Source organism: Somniosus microcephalus, chromosome 20 (assembly GCF_052327205.1).
Source record: "Somniosus microcephalus isolate GS21.2 chromosome 20, FLI_Smic_1.0, whole genome shotgun sequence".
In the NCBI taxonomy this organism is placed as follows: domain Eukaryota; kingdom Metazoa; phylum Chordata; class Chondrichthyes; order Squaliformes; family Somniosidae; genus Somniosus; species Somniosus microcephalus.
This window is the reverse complement of record NC_141006.1, coordinates 59655968-59676524: the sequence shown is the minus strand read 5'-3', so window position 1 is coordinate 59676524 and position 20557 is coordinate 59655968. Positions and strand designations below refer to the sequence as shown.

At 45.7% G+C, this 20557-nt stretch overlaps 1 protein-coding gene across 4 annotated transcripts in view; it reads right to left on the bottom strand.

The window, feature by feature from the left end:
* Positions 1 to 20557, bottom strand: part of LOC147103322 (arf-GAP with SH3 domain, ANK repeat and PH domain-containing protein 2-like) — a 100124-nt gene that overhangs the window by 52145 nt on the left and 27422 nt on the right. For all 4 annotated transcript variants that reach the window (XR_015072940.1, XM_085962806.1, XM_085962805.1 and 1 more), the window contains exons 3-5: positions 15507 to 15652; positions 10353 to 10427; positions 6835 to 6884 (exon numbers count right to left, since the gene is read on the bottom strand). Coding sequence is in view for 3 of the 4 variants with exons in the window: in XM_085962806.1 (XP_085818932.1) it covers positions 6835 to 6884; positions 10353 to 10427; positions 15507 to 15652 (271 nt within the window). In the remaining variant the exon portion in view is untranslated. The remainder of the gene's footprint in view (positions 1 to 6834; positions 6885 to 10352; positions 10428 to 15506; positions 15653 to 20557) is intronic.

Below are 20557 nucleotides of genomic sequence, written 5' to 3'. Positions count from 1 at the left end.
GTGTGAGAGTACTGCCCCAATACCATATGGAGAAGCATCACAAGCCAAACGAATAGGCAGCGTTGGGTTGAAGTGAGCCAACACTTCCTCTGAGGTGATCAATGCCTTGCTTTTGCGAAAGGCCCTCTTACAGTCCTCGCTCCACTTCCATGGTACTCCCTTCTGCAAAAGAGCGTTCAGCGGGTGCAGCACCGTGGATAAATTTGGCAGAAACTTATGGTAATAGTTAATCAACCCTAGGAACGACCTCAACTGGGATACATTATCCGGAGCGGGAGCCTTCACAACAGCTTCGATCTTGTCAGGAGACTTATGAAGCCCCTCCTGGTCAATGACATGACCACAGTACGAGATCCGCTTCTGAAAGAACTCACATTTCTGGCGATAACTCGAAGTCCATATTCTTTTAATCTGGTGAGCACCAGTTCCAAATTTGCAAGGTGTTCCTCCTCATCATCTCCTGTAATCAGAATATCGTCCAGGTAACATTGTGTGCCTGGAATTCCCTGTAATACCTGCTCCATGGCCCTCTGCCAAATTGCTGGAGCCGATGCCACTCCAAAAACCAGTCTATTATACCGGTACAAGCCTCTATGCGTGTTGATCGTGAGATACTTGCGTGACTCTTCCTCAACTTCCATCTGTAAGTACGCCTGCGCCAGGTCTATCTTGGTGAAGTGTTTCCCGCCAGACAACGAAGCGAAGATATCCTCAATCCGCGGAAGCGGATACTGCACCGTGTGAAGCACCGGATTAACAGTGATCTTGAAATCTCCACAGATGCGAACCTTCCCCGGTTCCTCCGGCTTGTTGCTCAATGAACGCTTCATGACAGGGACAATGGGCGTGGCCCACTCACTCCAGTCTACCTTAGACAGTACTCCTGAACGTTCTAGCCCTTCCAGCTCAGCTGCCACAGCAGGTCGTATCGCATAAGGTACCGGTCTGGCTTTGAAAAATTTCGGGTTTGCATGTTCTTCAACCTTGATGTTTGCCGTAATTCCTCTCAGTGTTCCCAGTCCCTGTTGGAACACCTCTTTAGCATCGTCCAATATTCTGGACAATCGTTTAGGTTTGACATCTTTTTTATCGGAATCTACCGTTAGTGCTTTTAAGGAATGCCAGTCCATATTTATTTTCCTAATCCACTCCCGTCCCAGTAGTGGTGGACCTCCCTCAGGTAGCACATATAAGTCCATTCCTCGGCTTTCTTTGCCCTTGTGGACTGATGCGCTATCAATTACTCATAAAAGACTGAGAGTTAAGAGAGTAACTAAAGGCTTTTATTAACAAAAGAATGAAGGTCTGCCTCGAGTGGTCGACCGGTCCAGAAATACAAAGGGCTGGGGAGCAGTCACCTTTATACTAGGACTTGTGGGAGGAGTCAGCCGAGGCATGTCCAGGCATGTACACAGTGGAATACAAACAGTGATTTACCACATGGACCACCTTTACCTCTATCTTCCCAATGGGGTATACTCTTTGCCCCGTGTATGTTTTCAATACAATCTCCGTATCCTGTAGGGGAATATGTAGGAATAACCTTTTGTAATCTTGCTTATTCATGACCGTCAATGCCGATCCAGTGTCCAATTCCATCTTCACTTGGACTCCTGCTCTCTGAAGTGTGACCCAGATTGTTTGGAGGTCTGCTTCATTACCAACATTGTGTACTCTTAGACTACCCAGTTCATTACTGCTGGAGTCTGAATTTGACTTCTGTTCGTTCGAACTGTTCTCGGTCACCTTGTGTACCTTTCTGTACTTTTCCTGCGGTGACTTTTTGTTGCTGGTCTTCTTTCCTGACCGGCATACTTTAGCTATGTGACCAAGCCTGCCACATTTTCTGCATTCCTGATTTTTGAACCAGCACTGGTTCTGATCGTGCGTTGTCTTTCCACAACGATAACATTTTACTGTACCCAAGACCATTTGATTGGTGCGGAGTTCCGGTGACCGTAGCTGCATTTCCGCAGTGCCTCTCGCTGCGGCTTTGTGCGATGCTGCAATAGTGACAGCTTTATCAAGCGTAAGATCATTCTCCTCAAGCAGTCGCTTTTGTGTTCCTTCTTTTAACAATCCACACACAAATTTATCTCTCAGCGCATCTGCTAGTCCTGTTCCAAACTGACAGTACTTTGATAGCTTATGCAGTTCAATTAAAAATTCAGCGTTGCTTTCGTCTTTCAGCTGCATTCTTCTGTAAAATTTAAATCGTTCCGCTATCATCAGCGGCGTGGGGTTTAAATGATTTTTCAGGACAGTAACAATATTCGCGAAAGTCTGATCCGCCGGTTTATCTGGTGATAGAAGGTGCTTCAATAGCCCGTATGTCTTCGCACCCATTGAGCTTAATAAGGTTAGTGCTTTCTCATCATCTGGTACCTTATTTGCTTTACAATAAACTTCCATGCGTTCTACATACGTGGTCCAATCTTCGATATCGCTATCAAAGGTATTAATGTTCCCATGTTTAGGCATCCTTGCAAGTTTTTAAATTTTTCTTTTTCTCAAAATGGCGGCTTCCCGCGCTTGTCTTCTTCCCCCGCCTACTAAAATGGCGGCTTCCCGCGCTTGGCGGTCTTTCCCGCGCTCGTCTTCTTCCCCCACCGACTACAATGGCGGATTCCCGCGTTTGCCTTCTTCCCCCGCTGGCTGCAATGGCGATTGCCGTGCTGCTGCCGTTCTCGCCTCCCCAGCGGTTCTCAATTCCCCAACGCTGCTTTTACTCCCCCGCGGTTCCCGTGGGCATTCACGCTTCCCCTGCTGTTGCGCCTCTCAGCCCCGCATGCAGCCCGGTCCTTTACACCGGCTGCGTTTGAGTTCTCCGCGGCTCTCATGCCTTAAGCTGCCCCAGTCGCTGCGCCTCTCGGCCTCGATTGCAGCCCGGCCCTTTTCACCGGCCGTGGTCGAGTTCTCCGCCCTTTTTCCTCCGTTTTCCCTCCCCCACTCCACAGTCAACGCGGCCGACTTTCTGCTCGTGTCGCTGATCGGCTTACCCATGCGATGGTGCTCAGCAGGATGATGAGGGCGGATGCCTCTTCTCGACGCCTGTTCTGAGGACGAAGCTGCCTTGGATGTAAAACTGCCGCAGGGTAAGATCGGACTCGTCGCCACTGTTAAGTCTGTGTGTCCCAGTTATGCTTATTATAAATCGCTGGACACAGACCACAAGAATAACTTTAACAGGGCTTTACTATTCGGAGGTCAGGGCTGAACTGCCCAGTAAATCACTACACAACGCTTATATACCGGTGTGGTCACCACCGGTACTACAGTATACAGCAGCCAAGAGAAAGTAGTACATCTCTTAAGGTAGTTCTCTTAAGGTGGAACAGGTTACATACACCACAGTATTTCCTACATTAAAACAGTGACTACACTTCAAAAAAGCATGTCATTGGCTGTAAAGCACTTTGGGATGTCCAGAGGTTGTGAAATGTGCTATATAAATGCAAGTTCTTTCTTTCTATCTCTCTCTTATCATCATTGCACTTTATATTATGTACAGGTTAGTAACTTGCTGTGCTGTATAGTGATGCACTACACAAACACAAAACAAGGAACATTAGGTGGTGACTGAAAGAAATGTCAAGGAACTGAAATGTCAAGAATTTGTTTTTCTGCATTCCTTAAAAAAGTTGAATCGACCTTTTTTCTGGCTGCAAGATCTCTGTTCTGGACTTTCAAGGTTAAATTTCACAACTGCCTCCCTTTCTTGGTTCACCAGACATTTCTTAAACAGTATGCGAGGGACGGGAAGTCAAAACGGAAAAACAAACGGTTTATTTCTCTCTGCTCCTCAAAATGCTATACACTTCATCAATCAACAACTTGCAGTCTTACACAACCTTTAACATTGAAAATATCCCAAGATGCAAAACAAGTCCATAATCTTCTCAACAGAAGCCGGGGTCCAAAATAATTTCACAATGGAAAAGAAAAGTCAATGTCAGAACCAACAATGCAAATTATTCCCAATGGAAAATTCTTTGAAGATGAGGGAAAGCTTCATCCTGGAGTGACTGGAAGATGGGCTTCCTCGGCAGGAAGGTGAGGTTATAGCAATTGGATATTCAGGTCAAAAGGCACAGGAAACACTTACTCACACAGGTCCCAGGTGCTTGCTGGGTAGGGCTACCGGTTATCCGGTTTTGAGCCCAAGCTCTCTTGAAATTTCAAAAACTGTTAACTGAACACCAAAGATTCAGAAAACAGTTTTTATTCCACCCATTCAGAAGAACAGTAGAGTGGATAGGAAGGACATATTTCCCATAGCAGAGGGGGCAATACCAGGGGGCATAGATTTAAAGTAATTGATAGAAGCATTAGGGGGGAGTTGACAAGAACAGTGAGGGTCTGGAACACACTGCCTGAAAGGGTGGTAGAGGCAGAAACACACATCACATTTAAAAAGTACTTGGATATGCACTTGAAGTGCCGTAACCTACAAGGCTACGGATGAAGAGCCGGAAAGTGGGATCAGGCTGGATAATTCTTTTTTTGGCCAGCACAGACACGATGGGCCGAACGGCCTCCTTCTGTGCCGTAAATTTCTATGTTTCTATGATTCTATATGCTCTAGGATTCCGGAAGATGTCAATCAAATTTCCATCAATAAAAGCAAATATCACAACACAAAGCAATAATTCCACCTCCTGTCCAGTGCCAGACCTGGCCCTATACCTGCAACAGCTCAGAGCACCACTTATCCAGCACTTCACATCTCCCAGAAATGCCTCAAGGCATTTACGAAAGGGAAATCCTTTTTGAAAAACCTATTGGAGTTCTTTGAGGATGTAACTAGTGGAGTAGACAAAGGGGAACTGGTAGATGTGGTGTATCTGGATTTTCAGAAGGCCTTCGATAAGGTCCCACACAAGAGATTGGTGAACAAAATTGGGCACATGGAATTGGGGGTAATATACTAGCATGGATTGAGAATTGGTTAACAGACAGAAAACAAAGAGTAGGGATAAACTGGTCTTTTTCAGGATGGCGGGCTGTGACTAGTGGGATACCGCAAGGATCGGTGCTTGGGCCCCAGCTATTCACAATCTATATCAATGATTTGGATGAAGGGGCTAAAAGTAACATTTCCAAATTTGCTGATGATAGAAAGCTAGGTGGTAGTGTCAGTTGTGAAGAGGATGTGAAGAGGCTTCAAGGGGATCTCGACAGGCTCAGTGAGTGGGCGAGAACATGGCAGATGGAATATAATGTGGATAAATGTGAAGTTATCCACATTGGTAGAAAAAACAGAAAGGCAGAGTATTTCCTAAATGGTGAAAGATTAGGGAATGCAGATGTTCAAAAGGGACCTGGGTGTCCTTTTACATGAGTCACTGAAAGTGAATGTGCAGGTGCAGCAAGCCATTAGGAAGGCAAATGGTATGCTGGCCTTCATTACAAGAGGATTTGAGTAAAGGAGTAAAGAGGTCTTACTCCAATTATATAGGGCCTTGGTGAGACCACACCTGGAGTACTGTGTACAATGTTGGTCTCCTTACTTAAGGAAGGATATACTTGCCATAGAGGGAGTGCAACGAAGGTTCATGAGATTGATTCCTGGGATGGCAGGACTGTGGTATGAGAAGAGATGAGTAAACTAGGCCTGTATTCTTTTGAATTCAGAAGAATGAGAGGATATCTCATTGAAGCATACAAAATAATTACAGGGCTTGATAGGGTGGATGCTGGGAGAATGTTTCCATTGGCTGGGGAGTCTAGAACCAGGGGCCACAGCCTCAGGATAAAGGGAGGGCCATTCAGGACTGAGATGAGAAGAAATTTCTTCACACAGAGGGTGGTGAATCTTTGGAATTCTCTACCCCAGAGGGCTGTGGAGGCTCAGTCATTGGGTATATTCAAAACAGAAGTCGATAGATTTCTGACTAGTAAAGGCATCAAGGGATATGGCGATAGGCCCGGTGAACGGAGTTGAGGCAAAAGGTCAGCCATGATCTCATTGAATGGCGGAGCAGGCTCGAGGGGCCGAATGGCCTACTCCTGCTCCCATTTCTTATGTTCTTATGTTCTTAAGGCAGTGCACATGACAAATTACTTTGAAATAATTGAAGACCTTTGAAAAGGGTGCAGAGAAGATTTACAAGAATGGTACTCGGGATGCGGGACTTCAGTTACCTGGAGAGACTAGAGAAGCTGGGATTGTTCTCTTTAGAGCAGAGAAGTTTTGAAGGGAGATTTAATAGAGGTGTTCAAAATCATGAAGTGTTTTGATAGAGTAAATAGGGAGAAAATGTTTCCGCTGAAGGGTCAGTAACCAGAGCACACAGATTTAAGATAATTGGCAAAAAAGCCAGAGACGAGATGAGAATTTTTTTTTACGCAGCGAGTTATGATGATCTGGAATGCAGTGCCTGAAAGGGCGGTGGAAGCAGGTTCAGTAATAAATTTCAAAAGGGAATTGGATAAATATTTGGAAGGGGATAAAATTGCCGGGAAATGGGGAAGAGTAGGGGGAGTGGGGCTAATTGGACAGCTCTTTCGAAAAGGGCCGACACAGGCACAAGGGGCCGAATGGCGTCTGTCTGTGCTTTAAGATTCTGTGATTCCAAGTACAGTGACTTAATACAAGGCAGCCCATCATCAGCAATGGGGTGAATGATCAATTAAACAGTTTTATTTTTGGTAGAATTAGTTGAGGGAGGAATGTTGGTCAAGAGACCAGGAGAACGCCCTACTCTTCGAATATCAACATGGGATGTCTAATCACAAGACAGGGCCTCGGGTTAGTCTCAGTTGAAGAATGCTAACCCAAGGACCTTCATACATTCCTTGATCAACAGCTTCTTCTAGAGAGCTGGTACTTACACTTTAGTTTCATAGTCCTTCCAGGCTTTTTCAATGAGTTTCTTCGGGTCCTGTAGATAGAGAATAAAGACCAGTTTAATTTACTTCCCCGCTGAATACGTTGCAAATCTGCCACACTGGAGATTGCCACCCAGAGTCAGCGACTATTGGAATGGGTGGACTGTAGAAGTGTTAAGGAGCTCATTCTCTCTCCTCTCCCCTCTCTCTCTCTCTCTCTCTCTCTCTCTCTCTCTGTGAGCACAGCCACAAAGCACAGAGGTCAGGACGGAATAATAATATTAGGCAATGGATGAGCCAGATAACTCAATGGGGAGTCTGTGTTCAAGCTCAGCACCCGAACACACACTCGGAAAACACCGCAGTTAGACAATGCGGCAACACAAAAAGATTAGAATCTCAGAATAAATGCATTCACAGCAACAGGCTCAATAACATCACATTGCTAACCACATCTTTTTAATACTCCTCTCTTTGCAAGCACAATCACTTCTCAGTCTACTTTATCTCAACAACTTTTCTCCAGAGAACAGGCTGACATCATTGACATTACATTCAGGATACAGCCCATCACCCGAGATACCACATACGTGGAATCAAGTTTTAAATCAGGTGGAGATCAAAGAGCTGGGACAGGCATGATGGGCTAAATGGCCTCCTTTTGTGCTGTACGATTCTATGAGATGGACCAGTGTGTTGTTCCTTGGACTCCAATTCAATCCAGACTGACTAAAAGAGGGCATTAATTCAATAGGAGACTAAGGGGGAAAAATTCGGTTGATTTGCGCCTCCCATTAGGGCGCTAACGAGTTAGCGCCTGGGCGTGGCGCCAACACCTCCCACGAAATTCAGCGGGAGGTTAGCGCCGGCGGTAACCATTAGCGCCCCGTGGCACTGTGCCTCCGGTGACTACGTCATCGCCTTGCGCAGCGCCCCGGCTGCGATCTTCGGTAGCGCCCCCCTGACTTACCGACGAACGCCATGTCCGACAGGGTCAGGGGGGGCCTACCTGCGGCCGGGGCAGCGCAAATTAAAGGGAAGGTGCCGGGCGGCCATTTTTGTTGCTGGCCACCTGCCAGCACCTGCCCCCGTTGCCATTCCCGGCCTCCTGTGTAGCCCCCCCGCAGGATGCCGGCTACGCTCCATGAGCCCGGCACTTCTGACGGCACGCCACACCCTGGTGGCCCAGCTAGGCCCCTCCCCTTTAATAAGGTACCGCGGCGCGATGTGCCGCAGCGCCATGATATTCACTGGCAGCACCCCAAGAGGGAGGCGGGGTGCTTCCAGTAGCGCCCCGCCTCCCTCTTGGGGCGCTACCAATGAATTTCGGGCACCGGGGTGCTAATTCTTTCGGTGCACTAAAAATTTCCCCCCCTATCTATCTCCCTCCCTCCCTCTCATCAGCTGAAAGGATCCCAACACAGATGTGAGATTAGGCAACCTCAACTCCTTTCTTAGTGGCCATGAATCCACAACATGGATTGGCCTATTCATCAACACCAAATTGACAACCGTACACACAAGACAGATCACCAGGACTACTGGTGTACAAATGGAAATTTCACAAGGGATACTCATAGGAGGCTAGGGGTTAAGGCACATGGCCGGGTCAGAGGAAAAGGAGCATTTGGACACATTAGACTGGACATGGAGGGCCTCAATAATGACATCAAAAGGAGTGGAAAGTGTGAGGAAAATGTTCCATGCCCCATTCATGCTTTCGCTGAAATATTAAAACAGATATAATTTCCATTTGTGTTGCCAGTTTCCAATGATATAACAGCAAGCCCGCACAGCTGACAAACCAGCGATGAGGGGATGTCAAACATTCCGTTGAATTACAGGCACACTGTTCCGTCTCAGACTGTGACTCAAATCAAAGAGGCAACAAGCTCATTTCAGAATTCTGCCCAAGTACAAAGCCTTATTCATGTCATTTTATTTTAAAGGAGGGTGCCATGTTTCAAGTAAACCCAGAGTATGAATAACACCACTTTCACATCAGTACTTGGAGTGACTCCAGAAGACACAGAGTCCAGGTGCCATCCGAAGGCTGGCAGCATCCGCCTCGCACACCACTGCCAAGTCTGCTGCAGATTCACTCCAATACAGCGATGCCAGGGTGAAAGGGATATATAGGAGAACATAAAAGGGGCTCCCGATTTCGCAACAAATTTATCCAGTTCTCACACACTCACACACAGTCAATCCTCTTGTCTGTGCTGAGTTAGCTTAGCTGAGATGGAGTGTAGGTTGCAATATAATTGGGCTCAGCATCCAAGATGTAGGGGCGGGCAGAAATAAACGCTGGAGTCGATTCTGCGCGGTACCCTCCAGTGCCATTCAATAAAGGCAGGCCAATAGGTTCTCTACCTACCACTCCGTTAGTATCACACTTACAGCAGCAGACTCCAAGTCTTGTGAGCCACTTATTTACAACCACTGAACCTCACAAGGGGCCACATTTAAACCTGGAAATTCCCAGGCTGAAGCGGGCAGAAAGTTTGAATTGCACCCGGGCGGGGTGCAGGAATTTGAAGGGGAATCCCGTTACACGTCCTGATTTAGGATTTACCCACCAGTGAGACAACGCTAAAAATGGCTCATTCCAAACCTCCAGGCCCACAAAATTCAATCCGAACAAAATATACTAGCTCACATAGTAGGGGGCAGCAACTCTGATTAGACGTATTCCGGGAGATTGGACGTATTCCGGGAGATTTTCCTCACATGACCGCCAACTGTACCCCACTCCCACCATTGGTTGCCCAACACGTCCACCTTCGCGGTGCCCCGGCTTCCCACGGCCAATTGGAAAGCGAATAGACTCATTACCCGATTGGATGATGCTTGGCCGTCAATCAAACAGGCTTTTCTCCCCCTCCGGCAATATTTTTTGTAACTAAATAAACAAGTCTTCAAAGAAGATGAAAAAAGAAAACAATTTATTTATTGCCCCCCCCCCCCCTATGATTTTTCTCCTGGGTTTGCTCGTGGGAGTGACCTAGAGATTAGTCTTCAATTCCTGGAGACTCCAAGTCAATTCCTGGAGGGTTGGCCACCCTAGCTCATTGGCGCGAGTTGCCTTGGCTTCAAGGCCCAGATTGCCAAGGCTAGGTATGCTGGATATTCCCTGCAGCCCCCAATATGGTCACACGGACATGCAGAACAAATCTTAATGGCATTTCACGTTGTATCAAATCAGAAAAAGCAAACATTTCACTTATAACCAAATCTCTGCAGAAATCTTTCCTCGCCTCTATTCTACACAGCCTTCCCCAACAAGCAGAGGGGCAGAAAGGGGAGTGAACAATGTAGGCATCCCATAAACCACATCATTGTCATTCCATAAAACTTGCCAGATGTCATGCAACCGGAATGAGAGCTAAAAATCAAGTCTCCCAGCTACACAATCAATGTTCTCCTACACCATCACCACCTTCAGTTACACACCTGGGCTGAACAGAGGTATTAAGGTTACAAATCTTCAAAGACAGATAAAAAGAGAGAAGTAACTTTACCCCTTTTCCTTCCTTCAAATCCCCCTTTAGCAGACTGTCCAGTGGAAAGGAGAGGATGTTGTTCATGTTTTGAGTCTGTAAACAGATAAATCAGCACCATTAAAATCCTTCATGGAAAAAGGACAAAAGTTTTCAAACAAGACAAGGTTTCACTGCCTGATTGGGGACAAAAGGAAGGGGTTAAAAGGCTTGGACGTAAAAGAAAGACTTGCATTTATATAGCGCCTTTCATGACCTCAGGACGTTCCAAAGCCCTTTACACCCAATGAAGTACTTTTGAAGTGTAGTCACGGCTGTAATGTAGGAAACTCGACAGCCAATTTGCGCACAGCAAGCTCCCACAAACAGCAATGTGATTATTATATCGGTCGAGGGCTAAATATTGGCCCAGGACACCGGGAGAACGCCCCTGCTCTTCTTCGAAATAGTGCCGAGAGATCTTTTACGTCCACCTGAGGGGGCAGACGGGGCCTTGGTTCAACGTCTCATCTGAAAAACGGGACTTCAGACAGTGCAGCACTCCCTCAGCAGTGCACTGGGGTAAATGAAATCCAAGCCCCCCTTTAAAACCTTTCCATGTGACAAGGCCTACTCAGATTGAAGCCCATTTTCACTTAGACTTCGAGATCGCCTTTAAGCATACTCGTGTTAAACCCCCATCAAGAACGCAGGGATGGATAGAATTACCTCAGACCATTTTGGAAATCCCCTTTAACTTTCTGGGTCATTCTGGCAATATAACTTCACTAAAATGAGTTTTACCAGGTATGTGAAAGGAAAATTATGCAAATGTCACTAGAAAAATATTTGCATATAAATCGAACCCAAACAAAATTCAAAGACCGCATCGTACCGAAGGCATAAAGTGTTGCTGGCTGCATGTATGTTAACACTTTATTCAAGTGGCCGTTCTTCATGTACGAGCGTACACAATGATCATCACCATGATCATGGGAACATCACTGTCAAACCCACTGCGACAACTTGCATTTATATAGCGCCGTTAACGTAGTAAAATCATCCCAAGGTGTTTCACAGGAGCGTTATCAGACACAATTTGACACCGAGCCACATAAGGTGGTATTAGGGCATGTAACCAAAAACTTGGTCAAAGAGGTAGGTTTTAAGGAGCGACTTATAAGGAGGAGATAGAGGTAGAGAGGTGGAGGTTTAGGGAGGGAATTCCAGAGCTTAGGGCCTAGGCAGCTGAAGGCACGGCCACCAATGGTGGAGCGATTAAAATCTGGGGTGCGCAAGTGGACAGAATTGGAGGAGCGCAGAAATTTGGAGGGTTGTAGGAGGTTAGAGAGAGACCATGCAGGGATTTGAAAACAATTGTGAATTTTTTTTATTTTTTTAAAAATCAAGGTATTGCTGGACCGGGAGCCAATGTAGGTCAGCGAGCACAGGGGTGATGGGTGAACGGGACTTGGTGCGAGTTAGGATACGGGAAGCAGAGTTGTGGATGAGCTCAAGTTTACGGAGGGTGCCAGGTGGGAAGTCAGCAAGGAGCGCATCGGAATAGTTCAGTCTGGAGGCAATAAAAGCTTGGATGAGGGTTTCAGCAGCAGATGGGCTGAGGCAGGGGCGGAGACAGGCGATAGTACAGGAGGTGGAAGTAGGCAGTCTTGGTGACAGAGGATGTGGGGTCAGAAACTCTGCTTAGGATATTTTCAGGTTATTTGACCCTGACTAGAGAGACGCACAGGTGGACTTTCCAGCCTGGTGTTACTGAACAGCAGTCAGCTGCAAGAATTTTCCCCCTCCTTAACCAAACATGCCCAGCTATCCAAAAAGGGGAAAAGAGGAATAAAGAAAGAGATTGTTACAAAATAGCTTTATTGTGGTTCTCCTTCCATCCCCAGTTTTCTAATTACCATTATAATGATGGATCAGCTGAAGTACAATAGGTTACAGAACATCCCATAACCGCAATAAGCACTGTATCAAACGTTGCAATTAAGCAACCAGTTAGACCCAGGCTGGAGGAGCAAGACTGCAAGGTGGAGTTCAGAGGCTGACAATAGCAGTCATTTGTAAGCTTTGTATTCAACGATAATAAATGTGATTGGCTGTTTTATTAATCTTTATTATCCCTCAACCAACATCACCATACACAGATTACCTGCTCATTACCACACTGCTGTTTGTAGGGTTTTTCCTGTGTGCAATTTTAGCTGCTGCGTTTCCTACATTACAACAGTGACCACATTTCAAAAGCACTTCGTTGGCTGTAAAGCGCTTTGGGACGTGCCGAGATGGTGAAAGACACTTTATAAATGTAAGTTCTAATCTTTCTTTAGTGGATCATTAAGAACCCCAACAACGGGGACAATAATATGGTGTAAAAAAATGTTGTGAGGAAGCTGCACTCTGACATTTCTGGGCGATCAGTCATAGTTTGGCCATTCCAATGAAAGGGAAATATAAGCCTGTTGCTGTAGCAACCGTGACCCATGTTTTAAGCAATACAGTCGAAAAGATTCTTTTTTTTTTTAAATGTGGAAAACAAGACTCATTTTGTTTCCAAACCTGAAGGACACTATTGTGCTTTAAAGATATATTATCGGTGGACTGTGATGTTTAGAGTTCACCAGCTGACTACATTAGGGATGTAGCCTGTAAACAGCACAGGTTGAACTAATGATAACTTCACACAATTGGGCACTGAAACTGGACGAGATCCAGTAAGATAACGACGGGTTTTAAATAGGAGGAGAGACTATTTAGAACAAGAAATGCCAAGAGTGAATCTGATAGATGCACAAGATAACAAGAAGGTCTTGATAAGAGAAAATCTATTTCCAGAGTCAGCAAGGAGGGAGCAATATAGATATGTGTGAGGTGGTGCATTTAGTAGGAAGAATAAGGAGGCCACCTACTCCTTGGAAAATAAAAGAGTCTAAATGGGGTAGAGGCGCAAAGGGATCTAGTGGTACAGATTCGCAAATCATTAAATGTGACAACGTAGATTAATAAAGACGTAAAAAGCGCAAAAAAAAAGCACTGGGGTTCATTTCTAGAGGAATAGAATTCAAAACCAGAAACTTGTACAGAACCTTGGTTAGACCACACTTGGGAGTCCTGTGCACAGTTCTGGTCTCCACATTACAAAAAGGATACAGAGGCACTGAAGAAAGTGCAAAAAAGATTTACAAGGAAGATACCAGAACGGAGAGGTTGTAACTATCAGGAAAGATCAAACAGGCTGGGGCTCTTTTCTCTAGAAAAGAAAAGACGGAGAGGTGATCTGATAGAGGTCTTTAAAATTATGAAGAGGTTTGATAGGGTAGACGTAGAGAAGATGTCTCCACTTGTTGGGGGGGGGGGGGGGGGGGGAAGATTGTCACAAATAAATCCAATAAGGAATTGAAAACAAACTTATTTACTCGGAGAGTTGGTGAGAATGTGGAACTCGCTACCACATGTAGTAGTTGAGGTGAATAGCATAAGGGGATTTAAGGGGACGCTAGATTAGTACACGAGGGAGAAAGGAATAGAAGGTTAGGGTGAGAAGAGGCTCGTGTGGAGCATAAACACCGACATGGGCCAGTTGGGCCCAATGGCCTGTTTCTGTGCTGTAAATCCGATGTAATTCAATGTAAAATTAGCACCAACACAAAAAGCAAAGGGAATAGTTTTTACCCCAACTGCTCGATCCAGAATCCATTCCATCTCTTGATCACTCTGCATCAAATCACAGATTTGCCTTTTACTACTTTGATCCAGCGTCCACTTTTCCTACACTCGGAATTTAAAGTAATTTCCCAAATTTACCTTCCCATGTGGTTTCCTATCTCATTTACCTCCAAGAACCCCTCACAGGCAGCTCTGTTCGTTGGTCATTGATTTAACAGGATAGTCCACAGTGTAAGGAAAGGGTTAATCAGACTGTCCTGAAGTCTACTAATGTTGGACTATTATTGATTCCTCTTTATATTGTAGTAATGTTAACCTTTAGCCTTTGCACATTAAGCAGGTGGTCTGGGTCAGTTTGGAGTATTGACCACTGGGATGTTGGGCCAGGACTGACACTGAAGCAATGGTCAGTTTCAGGATGAAGCAACAAGAGATTTAATTAAAGACATGCCATACTACTACTACTTTTATATAGCGCCCTGAATGTAGTAAAATGTCCCAAGGCACTTCACAGGTGTGTTATCAAACAAAATTTGACATCAAACCACATAAGGTTTTAGGACAGGTGACCAAAAGCTTGGTCAAAGAGGTAGTTTTTAAGGAGCGCCTTCAAGGAGGAGAGAGAGAGGCGGAGAGGTTTAGGGAGGGAATTCCAGAGCTTAGGGCCCAGGCAGCTGAAGGCACGGCCGCCAATGATGGAGCGATGAAAATCGGGGAAGCGCAAGAGGCCAGAATTGGAGGAGCGCAGAGATCTGGGAGGGTTGTAGGGCTGGAGGAGATTACAGAGATAGGGAGGGGCAAGGCCACGGAGGGATTTGAAAACAAGGATAAAGGATTTTAAAATGGAGGCACTGACGGACCGGGAGCCGGTGCAGCTCAGCGAGCACAGGGGGTGTTGGGTGAACGGGGCTTGGTACGAGTTAGGATACGGGCAGCAAAGTTTGGGATGAGCTCAATTTTACGGAAGGGTGGAAGGTGGGAGGTCAACCAGGAGCACATTGGAATAGTCCAGTCTAGTGGTAACAAGGGCATGGGTCAGAGTTTCAGCAGCAGATGAGAAAATGAAACAATGGCATTACACCGATTTGAGTTAGCTCAACGGAAAAAGAGATCATTAAATGAAAATTAAAGTTATCGATAAGGAAAGGTCAATTAAATGCTCCTTGTATGGAGTTGCATTTTAACTTTTATATAATTATGTAATACAGAAATGTGTGGATTGCCACATAAAGGGGATTGAGTGAAATGTATAAAAACTGGCAGTCTCTAATTAGTATTTGGATTCATAAAAGCCCAAGATACTGAGCTCAGAACTGTAACGCATTTGGATTCCCTTCAGCTGGTGCGGTTGTAAGTACGACCTTGTAAGTGTATGTTTAAGTTCTATTGCATGTGTGCTATATGTTTAATAAACCTGTGACCCCGGACTTCAATGTTCCAGAGACTTAGTGAAAACCTGATGCTGACAACAGCATTCGAACAGCTCAGTGGTCATAGAGAGCTCAGCGAGCTTACCAGGTTCTTGAAGAGTGCCGTTACTTCACGCGTGAACACGCCCAGGTTCAGGAAGCCTGTGGACAACTCGTTCTTGTTTTGAGATAGATGGTGGTTCCCAAAGCTCTCCAGAACTTCAATGTACTGCTCTTCATTCTCCACATGTGCTGGACACCAACACAAGAAAAAAAGAGACTTCTCATTAGAAGCAGTTTCACAGGATAGCCAGGCTCACCTGTGATAATCCCCATGGTAGAACAGTGCGTCAACACCCAGTGTCAGGGGGTCTCCAAGCGTGCCCTCTCCACCAGCTTCGGTGGAGGGTTCTCAGTACCACTGTGCATTTACCAACTGGACCATCAAGGACACTGGTCGGAAAATATTTTAATATGTAAATGATAAACCCCCCGCCCCCACAAAAAAAATTAATTCAAAATAAGTGTTTACGTATTATCAACAATACCAACACCCCTGAACACCGTCACAGTATAAAACAGGATACTCCCACATTGCGGTTGGGATGTGACTGCACTACAACCAGTGACTCGTCTCAGTGGGTAGCACGCTCGCCTCGGAGTCAGATGGTCGTGGGTTCGAATCTCTCTCCAGATACTGGAGTTCATAACCTAGGCGGACACTCCAGTGCAGTGCCCAGGGAGTTGTTAGAAGTGCCATCCTTTGAATATGCTGTTAAATCGAGGCTCTAACTCCCTGCTCTGGTGGATTGAGTGAATGCAAAAGAACCTGTGGAACAATTCGAAGAGATCGCCCATTGCTCCGGCCAATCAACGCCATCAAAAACAGATTCCATTCATTGTTATCCGTGACATTTGGCTGCAAAATAATTACTGCACTATTAAAGGAATTCAATGTACAAGCACGTTGAGACATTGCTGAGCAAGGCAAATACAAGTTTGCTTAAAGTTCTTTTCTATATTGCACCAAGACTTTGGACTAGTGGCTGCAAGACAGGGGTCTCGGCAGCCCAAAGCTTGCTGTGATTAGCCACGCCAGGTGGCCTTGAAGAGCCGGTTTTGATCAGACCTTCAGTCACCAGCCTTGGCAAATCCATAGGAACAGGAGGAGGCCATTCAGCCCCTCGAGACTTGCGGTAAGGAGAGAGGCTGTAATTAAGAACATAAGAAGTAGGAGCAGGAGGAGGCCATTCAGCCCCTCGGGCCTTGCGGTAAGGAGAGAGGCTGTAATTAAGAACATAAGAAATAGGAGCAGGAGTAGGCCATACGGCCCCTCGGGCCTGCTCTGCCATTCAATAGGATCATGGCTGATCTGAACCTAGACTCACGTCCACTTCCCTGCCCTCTCCCCGTAACCCCTAATTCCCTTATCTGCTAGGAAACTGTCCATCTCCATTTTAAATTTATTTAATGTTGCAGCTTCCACAGCTCTCTGGGGTAGCAAATTCCATAGATTTACTACCCTCTGAGTGAAGAAGTTTCTCCTCATCTCAGTTTTGAAAGCGCAGCCCCTTATTCTAAGATTATGCCCCCTAGTTCTAGTCTCACCCATCAGTGGAAACATCCTCACCGCATCCACCCGATCAAGCCCCCTCACAATCTTATATGTTTCGATAAGATCGTCTCTCATTCTTCTGAACTCCAATGAGTAGAGTCCCAACCTACTCAACCTTTCCTCATACGTCAACCCCCTCATCTCTGGAATCAACCGAGTGAACCTTCTCTGAATCGCCTCGAGAGCAAGTATATCTTTTCTTAAATATGGAAACCAAAACTGCACGCAGTATTCCAGGTGTGGCCTCACCAGTACCCTGTATAACTGCAGCAAGACTTCCCTGTTTTTATACTCCATCCCCCTTGCAATAAAAGCCAAGATTCCATTGGCCTTCCTGATCACCTGCTGCACCTGCATACTAACTTTTTGTGTTTCATGCACCAGGACCCCCAGATCCCTTTCTACTGTAGCACTTTGCAGTTTCTCTCCATTTAGATAATAACTTGCTCTTTGATTTTTTCTGCCAAAGTGCATAACCTCACACTTTCCAACATTATATTGCATCTGCCAAATCTCTGCCCACTCACTTAGCCTGTCTATGTCCTTTTGCAGGTTTTTTATGTCCTCCTCACTCACTGCTTTCCCTCCCATCTTTGTATCGTTGGCAAACTTGGATATGTTACACTCGGTCCCTTCCTCCAAATCGTTAATATAGATTGTAAAGAGTTGGGGTCCCAGCACTGACCCCTGCGGAACACCACTAGTTACTTACCATTTGGTTTCCCCTATTTATTGCTTTCCATTCTGCAGAAAGGCTGTGATCTAGAGGGGGGTGGTTTAATGACTGGATGGAAATCTAGTTGTTCTCTTATCTTTACACACTCTTCCCTTGGAGAATAGTGTGCAGTAGTGGAAGGATTCAGTCTGTGACATGAATATTCCTTCCATGGCCGTAGCCATCTTTATACCAGCCCATAGGTGGCTAGTCCTATACAGTGCGAGGATTTCATATGCTCCCACAATCCAACAGATAACATTTAAATCGATGGTCCCATTAATGTGCACATATCCATGCAGCTGATGCTAATAGGTGTTGCTGTTTTAATTTAGGATTGATCCATAGGCAAGACATGAACTCTCAAGAACAGCCCTTTCAAAACCTCCATGCCAAAAGAATTCAAACCTCCTCCAGCCCTCCTAAATCTCTGCACTCTTCCACATCCCTGATTTTAAATTGCTCCACCAATGGCAGCCGTGCCTTCAGTCATCCCGGCCCCAAGCTCTGGAATTCCCTCCCTGAACCTCTGCTCCCTCCTTTAAGATGCTCCTTAAAACCTACCTCTTTGACCAAGCTTTTGGTCACCTGTCCTAATATCTCCTTATGTGGCTCGGTGTCAAACTTTGTTTGTTAACACTCCTGTGAAGCGCCTTGGGACGTTTTACGATGTTAATGGCGCTGTATAAATGCAAGCTGTTGTTGTTAGCAGTGACCTGGCACGGACTGAACAGAATTTTCAAAACTGCCTGTTGAAAATATCAGGACCAAAAGACATTAAAACAAACTCCAAATGACCTGGGGGCTAACTAGTCTCTTCCCCGCCCCATTAGAATTTGTGGTGGTGGTCCTGGCCTTGCGAGGGTAGGCTAGGCTGGTGTCTGCCTTCTTTCTGGGGGCTTGGGGAAAAAGTTCCATTTCCTTCAGCCTCGTGTAGTTCTCTTCTAAAAATGAAGCGGTCGCTAGGCAGGAGGCCCATCATGTGTTGTATGGGGGAAAAATGTGTTGTTTTCCCTTCACTTCAGATACCCGTAAGGCCTGTAGCCAGTCAGAAATGTGACTAATCCCTCCAAGCAGCTGAAACTAATGATGGGATGCCAATCATCTGATCCTTGGTGGGAATGCCATTTGCATTGGCTTATCGGTGAACGGATTTTCATCCAATTGTTGCTCTTTTCCACCCCGACCCTCTCCCCTTTGGCGGTGTGATTTCCACTCCCTACCAATCCCCTTGTCCTCGTTCCCTTTTACTCTGTGTGGACAGCGAGTAATTGCTTTTATAAAGAACCCAGAGGGGTTTCCCTCATTTCACATTCTTCGAATCCCCACTTTTGCCTCAGCCCCATATGTTATCTCCTGAAGCTGGTGACTCAGTGATGTGGGGTCATCAGTTTATGCGGAGATGGAAGAGTGTTTAGGAACAATTTCTTGATGCAGGTTTGTTAGACCATGGGCTGCTCTATCATAGCGAGTAGTTGAGGAAGAGGCGATTGCATCTATTAAAAAAGAAAATGTGGATAAATAATTGAAGCAGAGAAAGATTCAGGGCTAAGGGGAAAAGCTGGGATAAACAGAACTGGCAGACACTATGGGCCAAATGGCCGCCTTCTCTGCTTGTAAACCTCCATGGTTCTTGGATTTCTGCTGGGATACAAGAACTTGCATTAATACAACACCTTTCAGGACCTCAGGATGTCCCAAAGCATTTTACAGCCAATAAAGTACTTTTGAAGTGTAGTTATTATTGTAATGTAGGAAACGGGGCAGAAAATTTATACACAGAAGGTCCCACAAACAGCAATGGGATAATGACCAGGTAATCTGTTTTTTTAAGCAATGTTGGTCGAGGGATAAACGTTGGTAGGACGCCAGGTAGAACTCCCATGCTCTTCTTCAAATAGTGCCATGGGATCTTTCACGCCCACCTGAGAGGGCAGACGGGGCCTCGGTTTAATGTCTCATCCGAAAGACAACACCTCCGACAGTGCAGCACTCCCTCAGCACTGCACTAGGAATGTTACAACAACAACAATTTGCATTTATATAGCGCCTTTAACACAGTAAAACATCCCAAGGCGCTTCACAGGAGTATTATAAAACAAAAAAATTGACACCGAGCCACATAAGGAGAAATTAGGGCAGAGGACCAAAACCTTGGTCAAAGAGGTAGGTTTTAAGGAGCATCTTAAAGGACGAGAGAGAGAGAGAGAGAGTGGTGGAGAGGTTTAGGCAGGGAATTCCAGAGCTCAGGGCCTAGACAACAGAAGGCACGGAGCCTATATTATGTGCTCAGGCCTCTGGAGTGGGTCTTGAACCCACAACCTTCTGACGCAAAGGCGAGAGTGCTGCCCACCGAGCCATGGCTAACAGCAATAAGCAGTGGTGGGTATTATAGATAAAGAGAAAGAACCTTCATCCAATGTTCTGCTGAGGCCTAAAGATAACGTCAAAAGATGTACTCTATGTACACAGGAATTGAGGGGCAAGGATGAACATTTATCTAGGTTAAAATTCACCCAGGGGTTATCCTTCAAATGCATTCAAACATTAGAACAGCTCACTGCCCACCTTGCTTAATAAAATGGCAAGTCAATGAGGCAAAAGGGAAACACTAAAGATTTACTCACTCTCCCCTTTCTTTGGAAGTGTTTTCACACAAGAAACTCCTTGAGAGATAATTATCATCCACGCATAATTCTCCTTTCCATCCCCAGTTTGCTCAAGGGAAGGATTTCCCCTTGCAAAGTGCAGCTTTAGTCAATCATACGGTCTCAAAATTCAACACGTTTGGAATGTGATCCCATCAACATAGTTCTAATTTGTGACT